This window comes from Asterias rubens, chromosome 20 (assembly GCF_902459465.1).
Source record: "Asterias rubens chromosome 20, eAstRub1.3, whole genome shotgun sequence".
NCBI classification, from domain to species: domain Eukaryota; kingdom Metazoa; phylum Echinodermata; class Asteroidea; order Forcipulatida; family Asteriidae; genus Asterias; species Asterias rubens.
This window is the reverse complement of record NC_047081.1, coordinates 10,186,618-10,207,084: the sequence shown is the minus strand read 5'-3', so window position 1 is coordinate 10,207,084 and position 20,467 is coordinate 10,186,618. Positions and strand designations below refer to the sequence as shown.

Below are 20,467 nucleotides of genomic sequence, written 5' to 3'. Positions count from 1 at the left end.
TTGTGTAACTCGCCTGGTATGTTTCACCATGGTTTCACTTATAACTCGCCGACCGGTCTAGCTTATAAATTCGCCTTGTCTTGGGCCGAGCTCGTCCTGTCTTGTTTTTAGTTTTACTCGGACGTGCACCTCTGGAGCTATTTGGGATGCGGCTGTGGCTACTGACTGCTGATGTAACGTTGACGAATAGGCATTTTTACTGGTCTGGCCGTAGCCAGAGTCAAAGCCACCAGTTTGGTTGCGGCATTGAATGCATCGGCAGAAAGAACACTATCAATAACGTGACGAAGCGGAAGCCGTGGGTTCGTCAACCCATAGCCGCAGAAAAATTAACATTTCTGTAGGTTTACTTTTAATTAGATTGGTCGTGCCTTTCCATCTTTTTAATTTCCGTTCTCGAATATCTGATATTTACTCATCTTGATCATAATGCAAAGAACAGCCCAGTTCCGATGTTTGGGTTTTAGTTGGCATTTATTAATCTTCACGGAGGCCGATATCTTTTCTTTGTCTCATTGAAACACTATTAGAAGCAGCTTACTTTAAAAATACATGAATCTACTTGAAATAAAAACTTCGACCATTCCTAAAAATATATATATATTTGTTTTCGTTCCAGAAATTTATTTGAACTTAAAAGGTTTATTAACACATGTAGGCCTACAAAAACAACAACAAACAAACGGATAAAAATAATTCTTTTTACCGTTGTGTAATTTGAATAAGTAAAAGGAGTTTCTCGTGGTTAAAACTTAGTGCATTTTAATAACCGATACGGCACCGGTTTAGCTGCGCCGTGCAAACCTACATTATGCAAGACGGCTTCAGTGTAACTAACGAAGGAGCCAAGCCTACATTCGTATGGACTGTGAAAGGGGTAACCCTGTTTCAGCCCTAGGACGTAGGAGTAGGTGGCAATGGCCTCTGGAAAAAAATTGTAGCCCACACCTTGAAGTGGCCTTCAGGCCTTGTGTGTCAGGCGACTTGCATACAAAAGAAGAAAAAAAGAAGAAGAAAAAAAAGAAGTAAGAGTTCTTTTAAACATGGCCAATATCCTGAAAACCACTCTCACTGTTGCCTATACCCAATCAAAGCAGACACTCCAGCCAATAAGTATTTTCAAGCATTCCCAGCATTTAATGGAACTTTGTAACAGAACCGAATCATTCGAAACCGAATTCCATCGTGTCCATATCCGATGCCTTATTAGGAGGTTAGTGGCCTGCAATGGAGATACCAAGCAAAATATACACCAATGTAATCTATACATGGAATCGAATTCCCGCCAATATTGCGAGAAAACTGACTAAATAATAATGCTGTGTCTTGGCCTTCTATTATATAAATAGTAAAAGTGCGTGGCTTGATAAACTATCTTCAAATTATTGTAGCATATAGGTTCCATTTTTTGAGAGAAGTGACTGTGGTTTTACAATTTACCGTATCTTGATTCAAATAGTATAGTTAATGCCTTATACGCCTCTCTTTATATTTATGCATGAGGTACGTCAATGCTAACTCAAAACGAGGCGATGGGCGCAGTCACTGCAAGGGATGGGGAAAGTGCGCCCATAGCCTCATTTTGGGTAAGAATTATGACGTCATGCATAAGTATTAAGAGAGGCCTATAGGTTCAACAGTATTTTGACTGCAATGTCAATACCGCCGTACCTCGCTTGATTCAAAGAAAGTGTAAGCGCTGGCGAAGGCGAACCAGCGGCAAAATTACCCTCTCAAATTGCCCAGGATAATTGTCCTGCCATACGCCTTTAATACCAATTAAATTAAGCGACTGGTTAATGATAGCGTCAGGGGTAATTTGCAGTGTTTACACTGGGCAAAATATAATGATAAATTGATTGAGCTTGTTTAGAATTGTCTATTGAGTCTTGAACCAACAAACGGAACAATGTCAGATGTGCATGGTTTCGTTTTCAAGGAATGGATAGGTAGGATGAAAACTCAAGTACCATTTTGAATGCATTAATCAAGGGAGTACAATCTATCATGCATTCTGCTTTTGAACTTGGGCTTGTTTAGTTTTTAACAACTTGTTTTTTATACCAATGTTAACAGTTGGTAAAAAGGTTGTTTCTGTTCATAATTCTACTTCCACACTAAATTCTCGACTTAGCAGGCATATTGTGCACCGTTGGGTGCATGTCTTGCACGCCCAATGATATTTTGTATAAAAGTTCGTTTGCAAAAATTGTAAATATTTTTTCACCGGGAATTTGTGTAAATGAAACAAGAGTGGAAAAGAAAAGTATTTACCTTCTGACTGGCACCCCGAACAAAGATATTGACAAACCGGGACACCGCCAAAAATATTGTTGGTAGAGCGCAGGTGTCGCATGCAATTGTGTCCTCTATGCAATACTAACCGGAGGACATTATTGCATATGCAATAATGTCCGCCGGACGGTTTTGCATATGCAATCGTGTCCGCCCGGACGCTGCTGCATAATGCAATTGTGTCCGCCCGGACACATTTGCATTATACAGTTGTGTCCGCCCCGCGCAAAACCGTCCTTGCAAATTAAGCGCCTTTGGTCGACGGAAGACGTTCGCCATTTCTTTTACAAGCTAAGTGCGAGTCATGAATCACATGGGAAATGTTCGGCCGTTGATGCAATCATAAAATACGTGAGTATTCATGCTGCATATAGGTTCAGTGCATGCACGCTTCGCTTACGCGCGCACATGTACATGTCCGCCGGACGGTTTTTGCATAGCGTACAGTATTGCATGGCGGACACAATTGCATCTGACCGCGGCACGTTAATCCGGAGGTCGTTGGTTCGAATCCCACTCTAGTCAATTCTTTGTTCAACCCCCCCCCCAAAAAAAAAAAAAACCTTTGTGTAGTTTCGCATCTGCTGTGCTTTTGACCATGGTATGTAATATGCCACATATATCTTTAAACTTCTATAAATGGATATGTATTTGTTTGTACTTGTTTTATGCCTCTGAAGAAGGTCCGGTTTGGATCGAAAGCTAAGGCCACCTACCCTATTCATTATTTTAAACTTTTATCATTATATATTTACATTGATTGATGTTTTACATCACGACATTGTAAATAATTGAAACAATTGAAACAATTCAACGCAGTCATTCATGTTGAAAATTTACTGAAGGCATTTATTTGACAAACATATACAGAGATAAAACACGTCATTCCCCTTGGTATTATTATGAACATTTTGAGCGGGTCAAAATTTGGCATTATTAAAAATAATAATGTTACCTTTTTGGGTGTACTATAATTTTCTCTAATATCTCTACACCAGCATACACGACAACTGTCATCTAAAGAATTCTACCGAAATAATTGTGACAAAAAAACTCTTTCTACAACAAAACGGTTCACGTTACTACATTAAAGTCAATCTTTCCTGTACAATTATTTTCAGTTAATCTAAAAAATTGTCATAACACATAAATTAGAGCAAGAAAGGCAGACAATAACAACCCAAAGACTAAAGTACTATAACTAAAGTACTATATAGAACCTAGGTTCCAGGATTATTTGTCTCTTATGTGAACTCTGACCCCATTTGAAACCTTTTCACCCATATCCAACTGTAAGCCAGACGTTGAATCTCTCCGTCATCTTACTTTCTTTCAGAATGCCTCGCTCGATCATAAATAAATGTACAATTATACTCATTTTTGTTTTACCCATACAAACCATGTGTACTGTATACTCAGTACTTTCCCCGAGTTCTGAGAAAGCAGTCACAGGCATGTTACTCGGCTGGAAATCGAACCCGCGACCCTTGCAATGGACCCTTCCCATGAAATATGCTAATTACATTTACGCATGCTTATACAGACCCTATTGGTTGGCAAACGCCATAGAGTTGTGCACTAAGCAGACGCGCAATCGCGTCTGCGTCACGCACCCATTAGCCGTGTACAAAACAGCGCAATTTTCCCTAATTTTGCCAACCAAAATGTTAGTGCGCGCTATGTGAAATTTACATATTTCATGGGAAGGGTCTATTTTAGAGCAGTGTCTTACCAACTAGACCACCGAGATTGCCCGGTAGCTGGAGGCAACTGTTCGGATCCCTATACATTTGATACTTTTGCGCATAAATTAGTTTGATACTTTTGCGAATCTGCGAGCCTTTTGACTCTTGGCAGTGGGTTGGGAAAAGGCTGGTACATGGATAATATCAACATTCTAAGATTCGCATCGACGACAAAGGGTCACGAACTCAAAGGTTGACTTTATTTACATGCGGATAGCAGCTTCGATCTTTTTATACATTCACACAAAAATATACATCGCAAAGACAGTGTAGTTTTATTGTTTTTTGAGGTTCTCACTTTAATGCAGCCATCTTTTATAAACCATTCAAATCAATAAGAGGCAGGGTAGTGAAAATTTACCCGTCATAAATGATATGGCAAAGTATTTTTGGCTGGTGACCTTTTTTGTGTGTATTTTGTGCTTAAAGGCTCTGGACACTATTGGTAATTGTCAAAGACTAGTCTTATCTCAAGATTTGCATACAATAACAAACCTGTGAAAATTTGAGCTCAATTGGTCGTCAAAGTTGCGAGATAATAATGAAAGAAAAAACACCTTGTCGCAAGAAGTTGTGTGCGTTTAGATGGTTGATTTCGAGATCTCAAGTTCTAAATCTGAGGTCTCGAAATCAAATTCGTGGAAATTACTTCTTTCTCGAAAACTATGGCACTCCAGAGGGAGCCGTTTCTCACAATGTTTTAAACCATCAACCTCTCCCCATTACTCGTCACCAAGAAAGGCCTTTAAGAACTCTTACCATGAACTGAAATTCCTAATCCAAGAACAGATGATTAAAATCCCCTTTTTACAGAAAAGCTAGCCATAAGTTTGTGAAATCTCACTTTGATGTAAATAATAGATGCAGCACACAAAAAGATTAACATAAATCTTATACTTTATCTCTTAGAAAGGCCTGAATAAGTTTTTCAATTTCAATTTATGGGCGTTTTTATGAAAGTCAAAGATCGTATCCTTAAAGCCATTATACACTTTCGGTACAGAAAAAAAAAGTTCACAGATTTAAAAATAATTTACAGGGTTTACAGAAGGTAAAAGTGATATACTTTTTAAAAAAAATATTATTCCACGATATGCTTTACCTTTTGAGAAAACATTAAAACAATATCAATTCTCGATAGCGAGAACAATTACGGATTTATTTTAAACACATGTCATGACACGGCGAAACGTGCAAAAACAAGAGTGGGTTTTCCCGTTAATTTCTCCCGACTCCGATGACCGATTGAGCCTAAATTTTCACAGGTTTGTTATTTTATATATAAGTTGTGGTACACGAAGTGTGGGACTTTAATGGCTTTAAGGGAATTTGAGGTATATGCATTGCTTTATGAAACCTTCCAATCCTTGAGTTAAACTTGTCTAAAACATTAATCTTGGCAATCAAATGTAATTGGTACATTAATAATATTTCAGTATGTATTTCTGTATGGCATAATTTTGTTGACCCCACGCGAAAATTTAACACTCAGTTCCCGGAAACAACATTTTTTATGTACATCAAAGTTGCCACTGCCATAGCGCTTTTCAATGGAGAATTCTCCCATTAAATCGATTCAAAAAAGGGAATCATACGATTCACCACTGTGGGTGATGTCCCCGTGTGATGTGATGTTATAATACTTACATATAGTTGCATTGTGAAAGCTTTTTCTTCGTCTCACAAGAGGCGTGTTCTTGGCGACCCTTACCAAAAAAAACAAATTTCTGACGTCCAAGTCACACATCGAAACAATTTCTGAGAGCTATTATACGCAAAAACCTCTTTCGGTGTGAGAAAGTTTTGTGAAACACAACATAAAGGTGCTCATAACATAAACAAAGAGAGTGTGTATAATTATATACCATCATGAAACTTCCAATCACACTTATTATAGAAACAAAAGGTGTAGTTTAAATCCAACTTACTTAATAAACAAATAAACACACCACAGGCTTAAAGCTGTGATGTATATAAGTATTATGTATGTATGTTTCAGAGTAGTTTACCCTGAATTACATTGCACTTTTACAAGAAACGGAAGTTGTAGTTTGAATCTAAACACGCCACAGGATAAAAGCTGTGGTGTATAGGTAAAGTTTTTGACTTCAGGCAACACTGCGGCTGTTGCTGCAGTTTTAAGTTGAAGGTTTTGGTCGATTGGCTTTGGCCTTACGGTAGTCGCAGCCAAAGCCGTTAGTTCGGACTTGGAATCTGTAACATAATTCCTACCAAGCATTAAAGGCACTGGACACTATTGGTAATATTACTCAAAACAATAATGAGCATAAAAACTTACTTTGTAACGAGCAATGGGGGAGCTGTTGGTAGTATAAAACATGTGACAAACTGCTCCCACTGAGGTAACGTAGTTTTTGAGAAAGAGGGAATTTATCACTCATGATTTGGAGCTGATCAAATACTTTAGACATGAAGACTTGTTTAGGCATCTGAAAGCACACCCATTTGTGCGACAAGGGTGTTTTTTTTCTTCTTCTTAAATTATTCCATTGCAACTTCGATGACCAATTGAGTTAAAACTTTTACAGATTTGTTATTTTATGCAAATTGATAGGATACATCGTACTAGGCTTTGACGGGGTGTCCAGTGCCTTTAGATTGTGTTTAATCTGGAACCAGTTTGTAAGTGTCACGTAGTCGAAGTAAGTAACGTGAGATGTTACGCACAGCCGTAAGTGGCACCAATGACTTGTGACGTATTTCCGGCCCTTGCAAGGGCCGGAAATACGTCACGACTTAAGGTCAAAAGTCAACAGATATCAGCATTGCTCGAGTCGTAATCTTTTCCTTATCCACGGCAGGTACTCTTCCACCTTTGTGTAGACGGTGGGTATTGGCTTATCAGGGGACCCGTTACAAAAGTAGTTATGCCCCCACGAGACGATACCCCATACCACCCACTGGTCCTCCTTGGACCGGCAGAGGAGCGGGCCTCCACTGTCTCCCTTGCAGGCATCTGTCCGGTGTTCACCGGTCATGTGTCCGGCACAGATCATGTTGTCCGTGTAGAGGGCACCGTATGCATCACGGCAATCCTTTGGGGACAGGATGGGCAGCCGGGCCTGGTGGAGAACGGTCGGGTGCTTGGAGTTGAAGTACGTCAGTGGATCTGTAAAAACAGGGGGAAATAAAACACATAGTTATAATATTGTACTCTCTCTACAAGGTTTTCGTATAACAGTCAAGTTAATACTGATATTTTCTCCAATGCAAGAAATTTGTGTTCTCTATCAGGAGAACACTGTTCATTTCCTTTATTATACTAATCAATCCTGCCGACGTTTCAGGTTTCATTTTAATTCATTTTCAAGCCGAACCAATTTTGTCATTCCCGAAAAAAGAAAAAAAACACTCTTACTTTTTTATTATGTCAAAAAGAGCAAAAGAGATGGAGTTTTAATCACGGACAGTGAGTGCAATCGGAAGAGCCGGAAAGATAGTTTGTAGCAACCGGTTGCCCGCGCTAGCCTGTGATTTATGTTTACTGTGGTTCACTCTCTCTTTATAATGAACCGGACAGAACAGGATCCCCCTGGAATCCACAGCTGTGGTAGCGATGGTTGCAACTTCACCCTGCTAGAAATCAATAAACAATTATACAACTGTATTACTGCATATAGGGAATTGCTACTACGTATTCCCATACAAACAAAAACAACAAATGGACTAACCATAAATAATTATTCATAAGACCGAATTTTTGAATTTTTTAAGTACTTTGTTTTCAAAGGCAAGTTTGCCCCAAACCGGGCTAAAAGCCACTCTAGGTAGGGGCTACAGGGAAAAACCGATTAAACACGAACATAACTCTATGTGAACTTAAGTGGTCGTAATAATGGTCGAATTCTGTCTCAAGGGATTTGTAAAAAATAATTGTTAAAGCCCCTCACCTGTGAAGCCCCACCCGACCACAAAACACTCATCACCAGGCCCGAACAAGTCCTGAGCCTTCGGCAGTCGCTGGGGTGGTAAACAGGCTGGTTGCACGGCAGGGTTCATCTTGACCATCTTACGTCCACCGGTCTTGAGTCGTACGAGGGCCACGTCGTCTTTGTAGTCTCCCTTTGGGATGTACGCCTCGTGGATGTAGACACACTCGATGCGGAATCGCTGCTCTGTGCCGTCTTCCTTCGAGCGATCCTTGTCGCCAAGAGTGACGAAAACTTCGTTTGGTTCATGTCTTTGTAAACAATGAAAAAAAAAAACCTCATATATAACGGACATAGTGTAATCTCTATCACATCTTTATCTACATTATTAGTTGTCTATATCACCATAAAGAGATTTCCACATGGTGTTACCGCAAACCTGTCTTAGTTATACTTCAACCATGGAAAGTTTTAAAACCTAAATTTAGTTATTAGGTATCAAGCTCGAGGCAGTTCCAATGACAATTTGTTTTCACATTTCTCATTATCTTATTGAGGATAGTAAACGTAATAGCTAAAATAATGTGTCGTGTGCTGCCGAAGTGTTCCTTCTGTATGCAATACAAGAGTTTGACTCCAAGTTGAAAAAGAAATTGTCTTGTGGGACAAAGCCTTTACATTGCAACTTTTTGTCCTACTATTAATTTGTGTTTTCCCCGACTACTGATAGTTTGCACACCGAATCATCGCAGCCGTTATGATGTAGATATTGTCCATGCTTGTTATCGGCCAGTTGAAATGCGTTTTATATCAAGAGGGAAGCCGTAGCGTCAAGTGTAATTTCTGTAGGGCGCCCTCACTCGGATGTATGCACAGGTTCACGTGCTTAGAACCAGTGACTTGTAATCTTCAACAGCGACCAATAACTTTTTAAACCAAAACATTCTGTGAGCTTTCTGAACTAGTTGAAACTTGCTGACCAGTGCAGTTGTACCCAGCCATACAACTCTCAAGGCGTTGAAATCTCTCGAACAAAAAAATGTTTACGTTCGCAGTCTGTCCCAGGCGTTTTGGTGCAAGTTCGCTGTTGCAAAAATTATTCTGAATCGATGGCTAGAAACGATCGGTTACTGACGGGCGAAAATCCAAGGAAGGACTTTTACTTCGTTACAATCGACGTCGTGCGTAACCAACCGCGGGCTACAAAACTCCCGCTTCCCACTTTATATGCCCCCTAGTGACTTACGCATTTCATTTCATTACATAGTCACGCAGTTTTTTTACACAGCAAGTTGAGTTTGAAGAAACTCTTTCCAACCAAAACATGCATGTTTAAATTGTTTGTGCGAGAGTCGCTTTCCTTGGGCCAAGAGGCTCACGATCAATTCTGTTAGACACCGTTTTCCCGCTCTTTAAAATAATAAATTGGTATCGAACTTGCGGATTCTGTTTCATTGAGTCATTTGTAGTGATTTGATTAAGTGCTGTTGAATCATTCATTGTGTGCAGCTAGACTAGTCAAGTATAGTTGTCAAAACAAACTTGTGGTTGAAATGCAGTGACGGACTTCAGAAGGTTTCTGTTTTGTATCTATAAGCTCACATCAGATTTAAAGGCACTGGACACTATTGGTAATTTACTCAATCGAACCGCCTCTAGCTACCGGGCAACCTCGGTAGTCTAGTTGGTAAGACACTGCTCTAGAATTGTAAGGGTCGTGGGTTCGAATCCCATCCGGGTAACATGCCTGTGATATTTTTTCACATGACTCAGGAAAGTACTGGGTATAAAGTGCTAGCACACATCGGTGTTTGGGTAACACCCAAACTCAATATACTCAAAGTAATAGTTATTGCATAAAAACCGTGGTTTCGAAAAGAGCCTTAGACAATCACCTGTCGAAACAGTGTGCAGCAGTGAGTACAAAATCCTCATTCAACAGCGTGCCTCCACAGTAAGGTTGCGTTCCGTCGAGTTGAGTTAACTGCACCAACCAGGGCCATCCCGCCTTTGACGCATGCCCAAGTACCACCCGTTTGGCGATGCTGGACTCTAAGCGACGACGTCCGCACGTTTCTGTCAATGAAAAAGGCGGGAAAATCAAACAGATCAATATTTCAGGTTGTTGGAAACGTTTATTGGTTATTACTAAAAATATATATTATTAGCATAAAAACCTTACTTAGTAACGAGCAGTATGATATATGATGCATTGTGAGAAACGACTCCCTCTGCAGTAACGTAGGTTTTGAGAAAGAGGTAATTTCTCACTCATTAATATTAATTGAATCTGAGAAAGCCTTTCTCATCAGGCATCTGAAAGCGTGCAATTTCCCCTTTTCTTTCTTGCAACTTTTTTTCCCCTCCATTATTGAGTCCAAATGTTCACACATATGTTATTTTATCCATGTTGGGATGAACCAAGTGAGAATAAGGTGTCTTTAAACCGTCATCTTTGATGCAATTGGCCGCCATCTTTGATGAAACGTGCCTCGTGGAAGGCATTGACAGCAGTCTCTTGTTGCGTAATGACGTCAAATACTGACGTCAGATGCAACAAGGACTCATTCACCCCCTCAATTTGGAAATTGAAGCAGGGCAGTGTGCGGAGGTCACGTCTCAAGGCGTGACGTCATTAATGGGATCAAGCATATGTAGATCTTTTGTTAATCACTAATTATTTTGAGTACTAATGTTGATGCCGTTGAACTTTGCAAACAAATCGTGCTGTTTCAGAATAACAACAATAAAATTGCATTGTGTTTTTTCAGCTTTATTTACCCTTCATTTTATTGACTCCTTTCCTACTAGCTTGACCAAGTCCACTTCACTAAATCCTGCTAGACTTAATAACAATTTTCCTTTATGTGTGGAGTGCCCTTTCACGCAGATAAAGCAAAAACGACTCTTTGGGTTCGTTTCTCATATATTCTGTTACCCCTAATTGCAGTTTTACATTCAAACCCATTCTCAATCATCAGGGATTTACATTCCGCGAAGAGAACACAAAACCTTTTCTCTTATAAATCTCTCCCCTGACTAAAATGTATTTACAATGCGACCTAAAGTCATATTAAGATATACTAGACACAGTGATCAGTAATTTCCCAGCGAGCAAGCGAGCGAGTGAGCGACCGATTTTGTGTACTGCGAAATTGTAACCTTTTTTAATATCCGTTCTGAACGAAGGAACACGCGCTCCCCGTATTCCCCCGACTCGCGGCGCCCGGCTTGGATGGCACTTTTCCCCCGTCAGTATTTGTGTCGAGAGGTGTCGATAAACACTACTTCGGACAGGTGTCATGGGTTGCCATTATTGCTCAGGGAACCGAAGAGTTTTTCTGACAACCCATTCCAGGGGTCCTCGTGGACATGGCAGAAAATAGCTTCTTTTTCTGTCCCCCTTTTCCCCACAAAATAAAGTAAAATTTCACAAGGGTATTTCTGGAATATCGATTATGATTTTTGATCAACACGTTTGATTCAAACGGTGCGCTCCGCGCAGATTTTAATTTGCCCGGTCCCATGATTAGTCCACGGGCGAAATTAGAGACTCGGGGTGCGTTGACCTAAAAAAGCTGAAATATTATTTTTTCTTTCAGAAATATTTTCCTTCAAAAAATGATAATCATACCATGGATCGTGCTCGCCTAGCCTTTCGGAATTTAATAGCGCAATCAAAACGCACATATCATAGTCAGAAGGTTTTGAACTCATTTTGTTGTTGTTGCATCAAAGTATTATTCGAGTATCTTTCACAATAATATAAATTGAAACTTAATCTTAGAGATGACCATAAAAATAAAGACAAAGTAAACATTCTTATGAATTGACTTCCGAATTCCAATTTGTAATCTTAAGATGTTCTAATAACAATCGAGAAAGCAACCATAATAACCCCCCAAGGTAACTGGCGATATTATCTACGCCTACATCTCTGTAGAAAAATGATGTCAACTTTAACATTTCGTGACAAGGTTTTCTTAAGGTCTTCCGGGGATTTATTTTATTTTTATATAACCGTAAATTGGAACTGAAATTAAAGGACATGCTTCAGTAAGTTACCACTATTAATATTTTATAATTAGCACGGTGTACCTGAAAATGATGTTCAGAACTGCCGCATGATTTGGATACAGTAACTAGAAAATTTGCTTACCGTTAAAGGGAAGGTACACTATTGGTAATTGTCAAAGACCGGTCTTCTCACATGGTGTATCTCAACATATGTATAAAATATCAAACCTGTGAAAATTTGAGCTCGATTGGTCATCGGAGTTGGGAGAAAATGATGAAGAAAAAAAACACCCTTGTTGGACGAATTTTTGCGCTTTCAGATATAGGAATAATAGACTTCTAGCTATTTATATTATTTTAGTGAGAAATTACCTCTTTCTCAAAAACTATGTTACTTTAGAGGGAGCCGTTTCCCATAATGTTTTATACTATCAATAGCTATCCAATGTTCGTTACCAATTCAGTTTTTAAGTTAATATTTTGTTTTGAGTAATTACCCAAAAAACGTGTACCTTCCCTTTAAACAGTGATGTGAAATTAGGCACTTGTGTTTCTTCGCAACAAGGTGTGGGTTGGGTTAGGGTTGGTTTGGGTTGGGTTGGGTTGGGGGTTGGGGTTCAAACAATGGAACCACCCAACCACATTAACGCGTGGGATCACGTGATGAACAAACTCATACAATGACGTTAGAAGGGCACGTGCGTGGTCAAAACACCGATACGTCATAAGATTGATCTGTCTTGTGTGTGTTAATCAGTCTAGATTGATTTGTCTTGTAAGTTAATCGCTATGATTCTGACTGATGGGTCTAGCTTGGGGTAAGGTACGATGGAGTCCGTGGTTGATGGATGAAACCAGAATTTGATTAAAGGAGTTTAGTTCCTGCCTGACAGGGGTGACTGTTCCATCGTGACCGTCATTTGGTCCAAGTTCGAGCGGGGGTCTAAAGTCGACCATTTTAGGCAATTTTGCATGGTACCCAAAATGTATTGCATGCGTAGGTACAGGGTGGATTTCACAAAGAGTTAGGACTAGTCTTATCTCGAGTTAGGACCAGTTACTCGTCCTAACTTAGGACTATCCATGTAATTTGTATATCTCCTATAGGACTAGTCCTAAGTTAGGCCTGGTCCTAACTCTTTGTGAAATCGACCCCTGGTAACATATTGACCAAAAATGGTCACTACTCGAACTGGCCTTATATGGGGAGGTGGGGGGGGTCAATACTCAGGAAAAATACACTATCAGTCTGCATCTACATCGTGTTCAAACATCTTACTCCCAAATCAACCTTGTTTTTTTCCCCAAAAATCTTCTAGAGATTTTCTTTTAGTTGACAGGTGATCCGGATGTCCATCTATTATTCCGGGTCATCAATACAAAAATATAAGCCATCAATCCGGGTCTTGATCAGCTTTTAACGACACATAAATCCGGAGCGTCATTTCCTTTTTCAGAGTCGAATCCGGAAACTGTTCTGGTAGTGCTGCTGGCCCAGGTTCCGGTGCGCGTTCCGGGTTGATCCAACTCTACCAGTCCACCATGATATGGGTCAATTGATGTTGGGTTAGGATGGGATGGGGCGGGTTAGTTTTTTTTCTGACCAACACACGAATAGTCTTCAATGAAAGCCTGTACCCAATTTCATAAAGCTGTTTCGCAGAAAATACTGTTCGACAACATTTCTGTGCTAAGCATAAATCAAGTGGGGCACAAGTACTCACAATAAAGTTAAATTAATGTAGTTTTTGCTAGTAGTAGTCTGTTTATATGGCAATGTCTTCGTATGAGTGTGGTCTATAAATTATTCAAAATGATGAAACATTGGATGAAGTTTGATATAGGCCGTGTTCACGATGTGGATTTTCTCATACTTTTGTTAAGAATTTTTTCTATGGGCTTAGCAAGTTTTTGTGCTTACAGGCTTTACGAAATTGGGGCCCCGAAAGGCAAGAGGTCTCTGTATCTAGTGTGACCTATACTCACAGTGAGAGAACACACCGGGTGCAGTTAAATAGGCAATGCTCAGGATGTGCGTTATCTCCTGTTGATGCTAAGTAATTTTTTTCTATGCTTAGCAAGATTTTGTGCCTACAGGCAATTAAGGCACTGAATGGCAAGGTGCATTGTATCCAGAGTGATCTATATTCACAGTAAACGAACACTGGATGTAGTTCAGTTTAGGCAGTGCATGATCTCATTTCAAAACAGTTTACAGTAAAACCGCGTCTTTGTCTTGTTGTTGCAAATAAATTTAATATAAGTGGGGATTTTGTATACATCCACCTAAAGGCCAAGTTGTCCGGTTTTTAAATGCAATTTGTTAACCACGATATTTTCCTGTGTTGTGGTAATATATTGATTGCCAACACTTGAGGATTTATTCTTAAAAAATAGGTATACAAATTAATCAGATTAATTTATTATGATTTATTTATTTTGATTTAGCGGTCTCATCAGCTATTCATTTGTGCTATTCATCAGGGCCTACTGATGGTTCGTTTAAACTATACGATTCAAAACAAAACGGGACTGTATCCGGTCATCGACCTACTTTACCCAGGTCAAAATTCCAGTTGAACCTAGTTAACTGGGGTCAACTGGTTCAACTGGATAGTGACCAAAGTCATCCATTTTCCATATTAACCAACTGGTTTGGACTAGGTTCAACTGTGTTCAACTAAGTTTAAAATATAAACCAGTTGGTGTCTGTCCATTTTCCATATTAAACCAACTGGTTTTAACTGTGTTTAACTAGTTTATCAACTGGTTTTCAACTAGTTCCAGTTAAACCCAGTTTAACTAGGTTCAACTAGAATTTCGACCTGGGTAAGTAGGTATCCCAGTAAGAAAGTTTGGGTATCGTGACAATTTAATTAAAAACAAAATATTATGATAAACTCATCAAACAATAATATTTTTAAATGTTGATATGAGGCAGTGCAAGATGTGGTATCAATATTGGTTTGTGGTAACGCCATGTATGATTTTGGTAATTTATGCATAATAACAGGTCGATTATGTTCTTTTAAAGCCAGTGGACACTATTGGTAATGACTCAAAATAATTATTGGCATAAAACCTTTCTTGGTGACGAGTAATGGGGAGAGGTTGATGGTATAAAACATTGTGAGAAACGGCTCCCTCTGAAGTGCCATTGTTTTCGAGAAAGAAGTAATTTTCCACTTGTTTGATTTCGAGACCTCAGATTTAGAACTTTGAGGTCTCGAAATCAACCATCTAAACGCACACAACTTCGTGTGACAAGGTTCGTTTTACCAATAGTGTCCACTGCCTTTAAGAACTTGTCTTGCTTTATTTTCTACAAGAATTTCGGAATTCGGGAGATTGAAATGCGGTTATTTGAAATGCGGCTTTCGTGAAAACGAGTTAAGAGTTTTTACCTATCAACGATATTTCGTTTATCTCTGCAAATAGTTTCACAAAGTTTCTGTTTTAACAGTGGTTTGAAATGGATTGACACAATGCTCGATATAAACTTGTGCATGGGGGCCAGTTAGTGTCAACCGTAAACAAAGAAAAACACGGCCAAAGGTATGTTATAGAAGCTTCAGGTTCCACACATCTTTAACGCGCTATATTTGTTTTATTCTCAGAATTCCTAGGAATCCAAGCACAGAGTGAAGATACAATAGGTAGCCAGGACTACACCAAGGCACATAATAAGCACCAAACGATTGCATTCAACTTTGGGCCCCCCCCCCCAGTAATGCATGGAATATCAGAAATTCTTCAGAGGATTTTGCGGCCCACTTCTGTACGAGAGGCAAGGCACGCCAGTATGGGAACATTTTTGTTTTGGGAGGGGCAGGCATCCTCGCCCACGTAACGGCTGGGGTTGGACTCGAAGGTATGACACTGTTTTCATTCCAAAAGAACAATTTGTTGTTCATGTTTTTAATTGATGATGATGATGTTTGTTTGATGATGATGTTTGTTTGATGATGATGATGATGTTGTTGTTGTTGTTGTTGTTGTTGTTGTTGTTGTTGTTGTTGTTGTTGTTGTTGTTGTTGTTGTTGTTGTTGTTGTTGTTTTTTTGTATATTTTTCACAAATTTTGAGTATTATTTTTCGTAATGATTTCATTGTAAAGTGCTATGATCATGCTCTTTGAAATAGCACTATACAAGCACTGCTTATTATTGTTGTTGTTGTTGTTTTGTTGTTGTTTATCAAGCCCCGTACACCCAATGTAATTTAAGAATTGTACACATTGATGTCAGGGTCCCGCGGGGAGAAGAAGCTTGGCGTCAAGGTTGTTTGGTTTACAGTTGACCCATCGAGAAAACGTTCTTCAGAATATTGACATCGGAATTAAAACTGGGTGAGTAACGACAAACCTGCAACATCCCCTGTATAAAACGATATCGTGTTTTACTTTAAAGGCACTGGACACCTTTGTCCAATGTCAAAGACCAGAATTCTCACTTGGTGTATCCCAACATTATGCTTAAAAATAACAAATCTGTGAAAATTTTGATTCAAATGGTCGTCAAAGTTGCAACAGAATAAAGAATGAAAAAAAAAAAAACCCATCCTTGTTGCACAAATTTGTGTGCTTTCAGATTCCTGAAATCTTTATAAATAAGTGAGAAATTACCTCTTTCTAAAAAACTAGGTTACTTCAGAGGGAGCTGTTCTCACAGTGTGGTTAACATCACAACTCTCCACTGCAGCTCGTTACCAAGTAAGTTGTTATGCTAACCATTATTTTTGAGTAATTACCAAACGTGTATGGTGCCTTGACAATGTGGGCCAGTTGATTTTTGAGTGATCTTTGAAACACGAAACGGTGTGATGTTGCCTTTAGTTTGATACGGTTAGGTTTGGATTACCGTAAAACTAAAACGGAGCCCCAGTTATACTGAAGATCGTGTTTAAGTGACGATGCAGACATTTGTATCGCAGCCAATTTTAATTTTGTTTTATCCCAAAGCTATAGACAGCATGTTTTAAATGGTATGCAAGTTTAATTTTTTCCTGTTTCACTTAATCAATTTCTCGTTTGATCTTCTAGTGTATTTTGATTCCCTTTGTTATACCCGTGTAATTCAGCGTTAGTTGCGAACTGGTCCAACAAATACGGCAATGCCATACTCGTAGTGTTTTCAAAAAATATTATTGTTTAATTGTGCATCATGATTGTACGTAACTTTAATAATTGTTATTGTGACGTAATACTAACTTCTCTTCTTTCACTGATTATTGTATACTGAATCTCCACTATTTTAGTTGAATGTTTTATTACGTAATTGACTAATTGTAACATTTTCCAGAGGCATGGGTGTCAGTCATCACGGCTTATTTTATTTTGTTCTTTATAGTTGAGTGTTGTAGTGAGTGAATTATCATATTTTATGGTCTCTTAGTTTGAGTTTGAAATTCGTCATTTAAACTTACTTGAAATTGAGCTGTTAATAGGATAAAACATTGTGAGAAACTGCTCCCTCTGTAGTTTTTGAGAAGAAGGTAATTTCTTACTCAAGAACTTTCATCATGAAGCCTTTGTTAGGCATCTGAAAGCACACAAACTATTTTATACACTGAATGTTTACTGTAATTTTTCTCTTGCAACTTTAATGACAATTTTGAGTTCAAATTTTTCAAAGATTTTTTATTTAATGCATGTTGGAATAAAAACAAAATCAAAAGGTGTCCAGTGCCTTTAACGTGTGTTCTTACATTTCACATTGGTCAATATGATCCCGGGTGGTTGGAAAAACCCCAACCGTCATTTTTATATTGACTCTAATTTTTTCTTGGCTACATTTTAATAAGTACGTCATTGAAAAAGCAATAAGTACGGACAGAAATATGATTATCAGTGATGTGACTGTTTAAACCCTATCCCTGGATACAGGCAAACATCACCAACCCCTTCTACCAACTCATGTTGACTCTCATCCCCAATAAAAATTTTAATATTTTGTAGTTCCAGTTTTAAATTACTGAACGCGGCACGTTTAATTTCCCTCTCCTTTTTCTGTGTTATCCTTTTTTCTGTTTTCCCCTTAAAGTTTCCGTGATTCATCGAACCTGATCACTGCGACCGAGACGAGCGGACAAACATCGGTGGCAATTGTCTTAGGTAAACTCAAATAAATTGGAAAGATAATTGGAAATGGCGTAGGGAAATCACATTACGTCGTCGACCAATGTTTGCCCGGCGTAAAGCAACCCTTCGATCGGCCGTTTATCTCAATAAAACTAGAAAGAGGGAGAAAGAGAGCTATCAATGCGTGCCGTCACAGCGGAGCAAACACACGGGCAACATATCATCACGGAAATTTCATCAAATTAGTGTTGTATACTTCGAGCAGTACTGTAGTCAAAATCGAGTGGGACATTAGAATGGCTAAGCCAAAGCTTTTAGCCGGGACAATTTCTAATAATTATATACAGTTCTTTGATGTATCCTATGTGTACGTTTTCAATGAGAAGCGTTGATTTAGTCCGTCTGCATAATGGTGCATCTCCAAATGGGCTTTGTATTTCCATGAATAAATAACAAAAAGATATTTCAATGAACTTGCTTATTCATGAATGCAGAGTTGTCACTAATTTGGTTTGCTGAACAATCACATCTCAGAACAGAAGTGTTTTTCTATTTTACACGAACGTGTTATCAGTTACACAAGTTTCCGCAGGAGAAAGGGATATGTGTTTTTTTGGTCGCACAAGTACAGCTCAACATTTTGAAAGCATTTTGACAACAACAAATCACTTCTCTGTGTTGGCGTTATATGTGCTTTTAAAAAGAGAAGTAAAGGTTGCTGTCGCAAAATCCATTTTCTTTTTGTTTAACACTAGCCTCAATTAGGCGGCCATCTTGCGCGTTCACTTTGAATTTGCATTGTGACGTCATTCATTTTCGTGCAGAAAGCGCCAAAAGTTTAGCATGCCTTTTCGTGTGCATCGTACAGTAAGCACAAATTGGTCGTTAAGCAGCTCTATCAAATAATTGGGCCCATGTCGGAGACAAGAGCCAGACAGAGGGCGTTTGTAATCTACTAATGGCAGAAGGTGGTCTCGGGAAGTAGCCTTTTTTTCAAGGCCTTTTTTAATTCGTGGCGTATCCTCAGCTTTGTAGAGCCGCGATCCAAAGCGACTGGAAGGAGATACCACGCTAATCGAGTGACGAAGCTACGAAGGCTTTGACACATGGCTATTGGAGGGGGGGAGATCGAGAATATGTATATTACATGTATCTATTTTGTAGCAACAAAGAAGCGTTTATATTGGCGGAACAGTTGAAAGTTTGATAAACATGTAAAAGGTTTCTATATCCATTGATAGTGGCATTGTCATGGATACCTGCAATCCCAAACCACTGCCCTTAAACGCGTGACTGGAGTATGGAGAGCACCATATGACAAAACAACGAGGGAAATGGATAGTGGCAGACTACATCACGGCTACCATATTAACAGCTTGATTTAAATGTTTAACTTCACTCAAGTTTCCCAAGATAAATTGAAGTGCTTGTGAATGTGGCCTATAGTGGCCTAATGTGCTTGTGAATGTGGCACCCTTTTGTGACAAAAAAAAATGAGGGGGTACACACAAGGCACTATTAAAGACAGTGTACACTATTGGTTATTGTCAAAGACCAGTCTTCTCCCTTGGTGTATCTCAACATCAGCATAAAATAACAAACCTGTGAAAATTTGAGCTCGATCGGTCGTCGGAGTTGCGAGATAACTATCAAAGAAAAAAACACCCTTGTCACACGAAATTGTGTGCTTTCAGATGCTTGATTTCGAGACCTCAAGTTCTAAACTTGAGGTCTCGAAATCAAATTCGTGGAAAATTACTTCATTCTCCTAAACTAGGTCACTTCAGAGGGAGCTGTTCCTCACAATGTTTTATACCATCAACCTCTCCCCATTACTCGTTACCAAGTAAGGTTTTATGCCAATAATTATTTTGAGTAAATACCAATAGTGTCCACTGCCTTGAATGCACGTCTATACTGAAGCGGAACTGTAGTGCATGTTACTATAACACCGTTACATCAATCTAAATATTGTGACCTATTTTAGCTAACAAGTTCTCTTTTGAATATACCGAATTGGTACGTACGTTTAATACGTATTGGTAATAATATTCATAATAATAATAATATTTAAAATTTATATTGCACCCCTTACATACAAAATGATTAGAGGTACGTACGTTTTGCTTTTTTGTCCGAAGAATTAAAAAAAAAAAAAAAAAAATGGTATCGACTTAACAAAGGCTTACTTTAAATTTGGTATGAATATATAGACAATTATACCTGAATTTTTAATATTGTTAAATTGGTTCCGGCGTACATTGTTCTGGCACGTGACGAGAACAAATCTGGAGCCAGTATTCGAATACGTGCAAAAACACACAGGTCGTCGACATGGCTGTCGAATAATATAGTGGATAACTTTAATTGTGATTATGCATAAAATATAACCCGATTTATATAAAATCTGAAGTCAAACTATAGAATATAAAAGGTTAAAAT

The 20,467-nt window shown here is 38.8% G+C and overlaps 1 protein-coding gene and 1 long non-coding RNA gene across 2 annotated transcripts in view; one reads left to right on the top strand and one right to left on the bottom strand.

Moving 5' to 3' along the window:
• Positions 1–6,537: 6,537 nt before the first annotated feature.
• Positions 6,538–20,467, bottom strand: part of LOC117303797 (neurotrypsin-like) — a 37,146-nt gene continuing 23,216 nt past the window's right edge. Inside the window, exons 3-5 of the mRNA XM_033788158.1 lie at positions 9,826–10,006; positions 7,952–8,241; positions 6,538–7,170 (exon numbers count right to left, since the gene is read on the bottom strand). Of these exons, the coding sequence (XP_033644049.1) occupies positions 6,821–7,170; positions 7,952–8,241; positions 9,826–10,006 (821 nt within the window). The 3' untranslated portion in view covers positions 6,538–6,820. The remainder of the gene's footprint in view (positions 7,171–7,951; positions 8,242–9,825; positions 10,007–20,467) is intronic.
• Positions 16,198–18,075, top strand: LOC117303798. Its single transcript, XR_004520544.1, has 3 exons — positions 16,198–16,294; positions 16,589–16,657; positions 17,988–18,075. It is a non-coding gene; the product is annotated as an uncharacterized LOC117303798 (long non-coding RNA).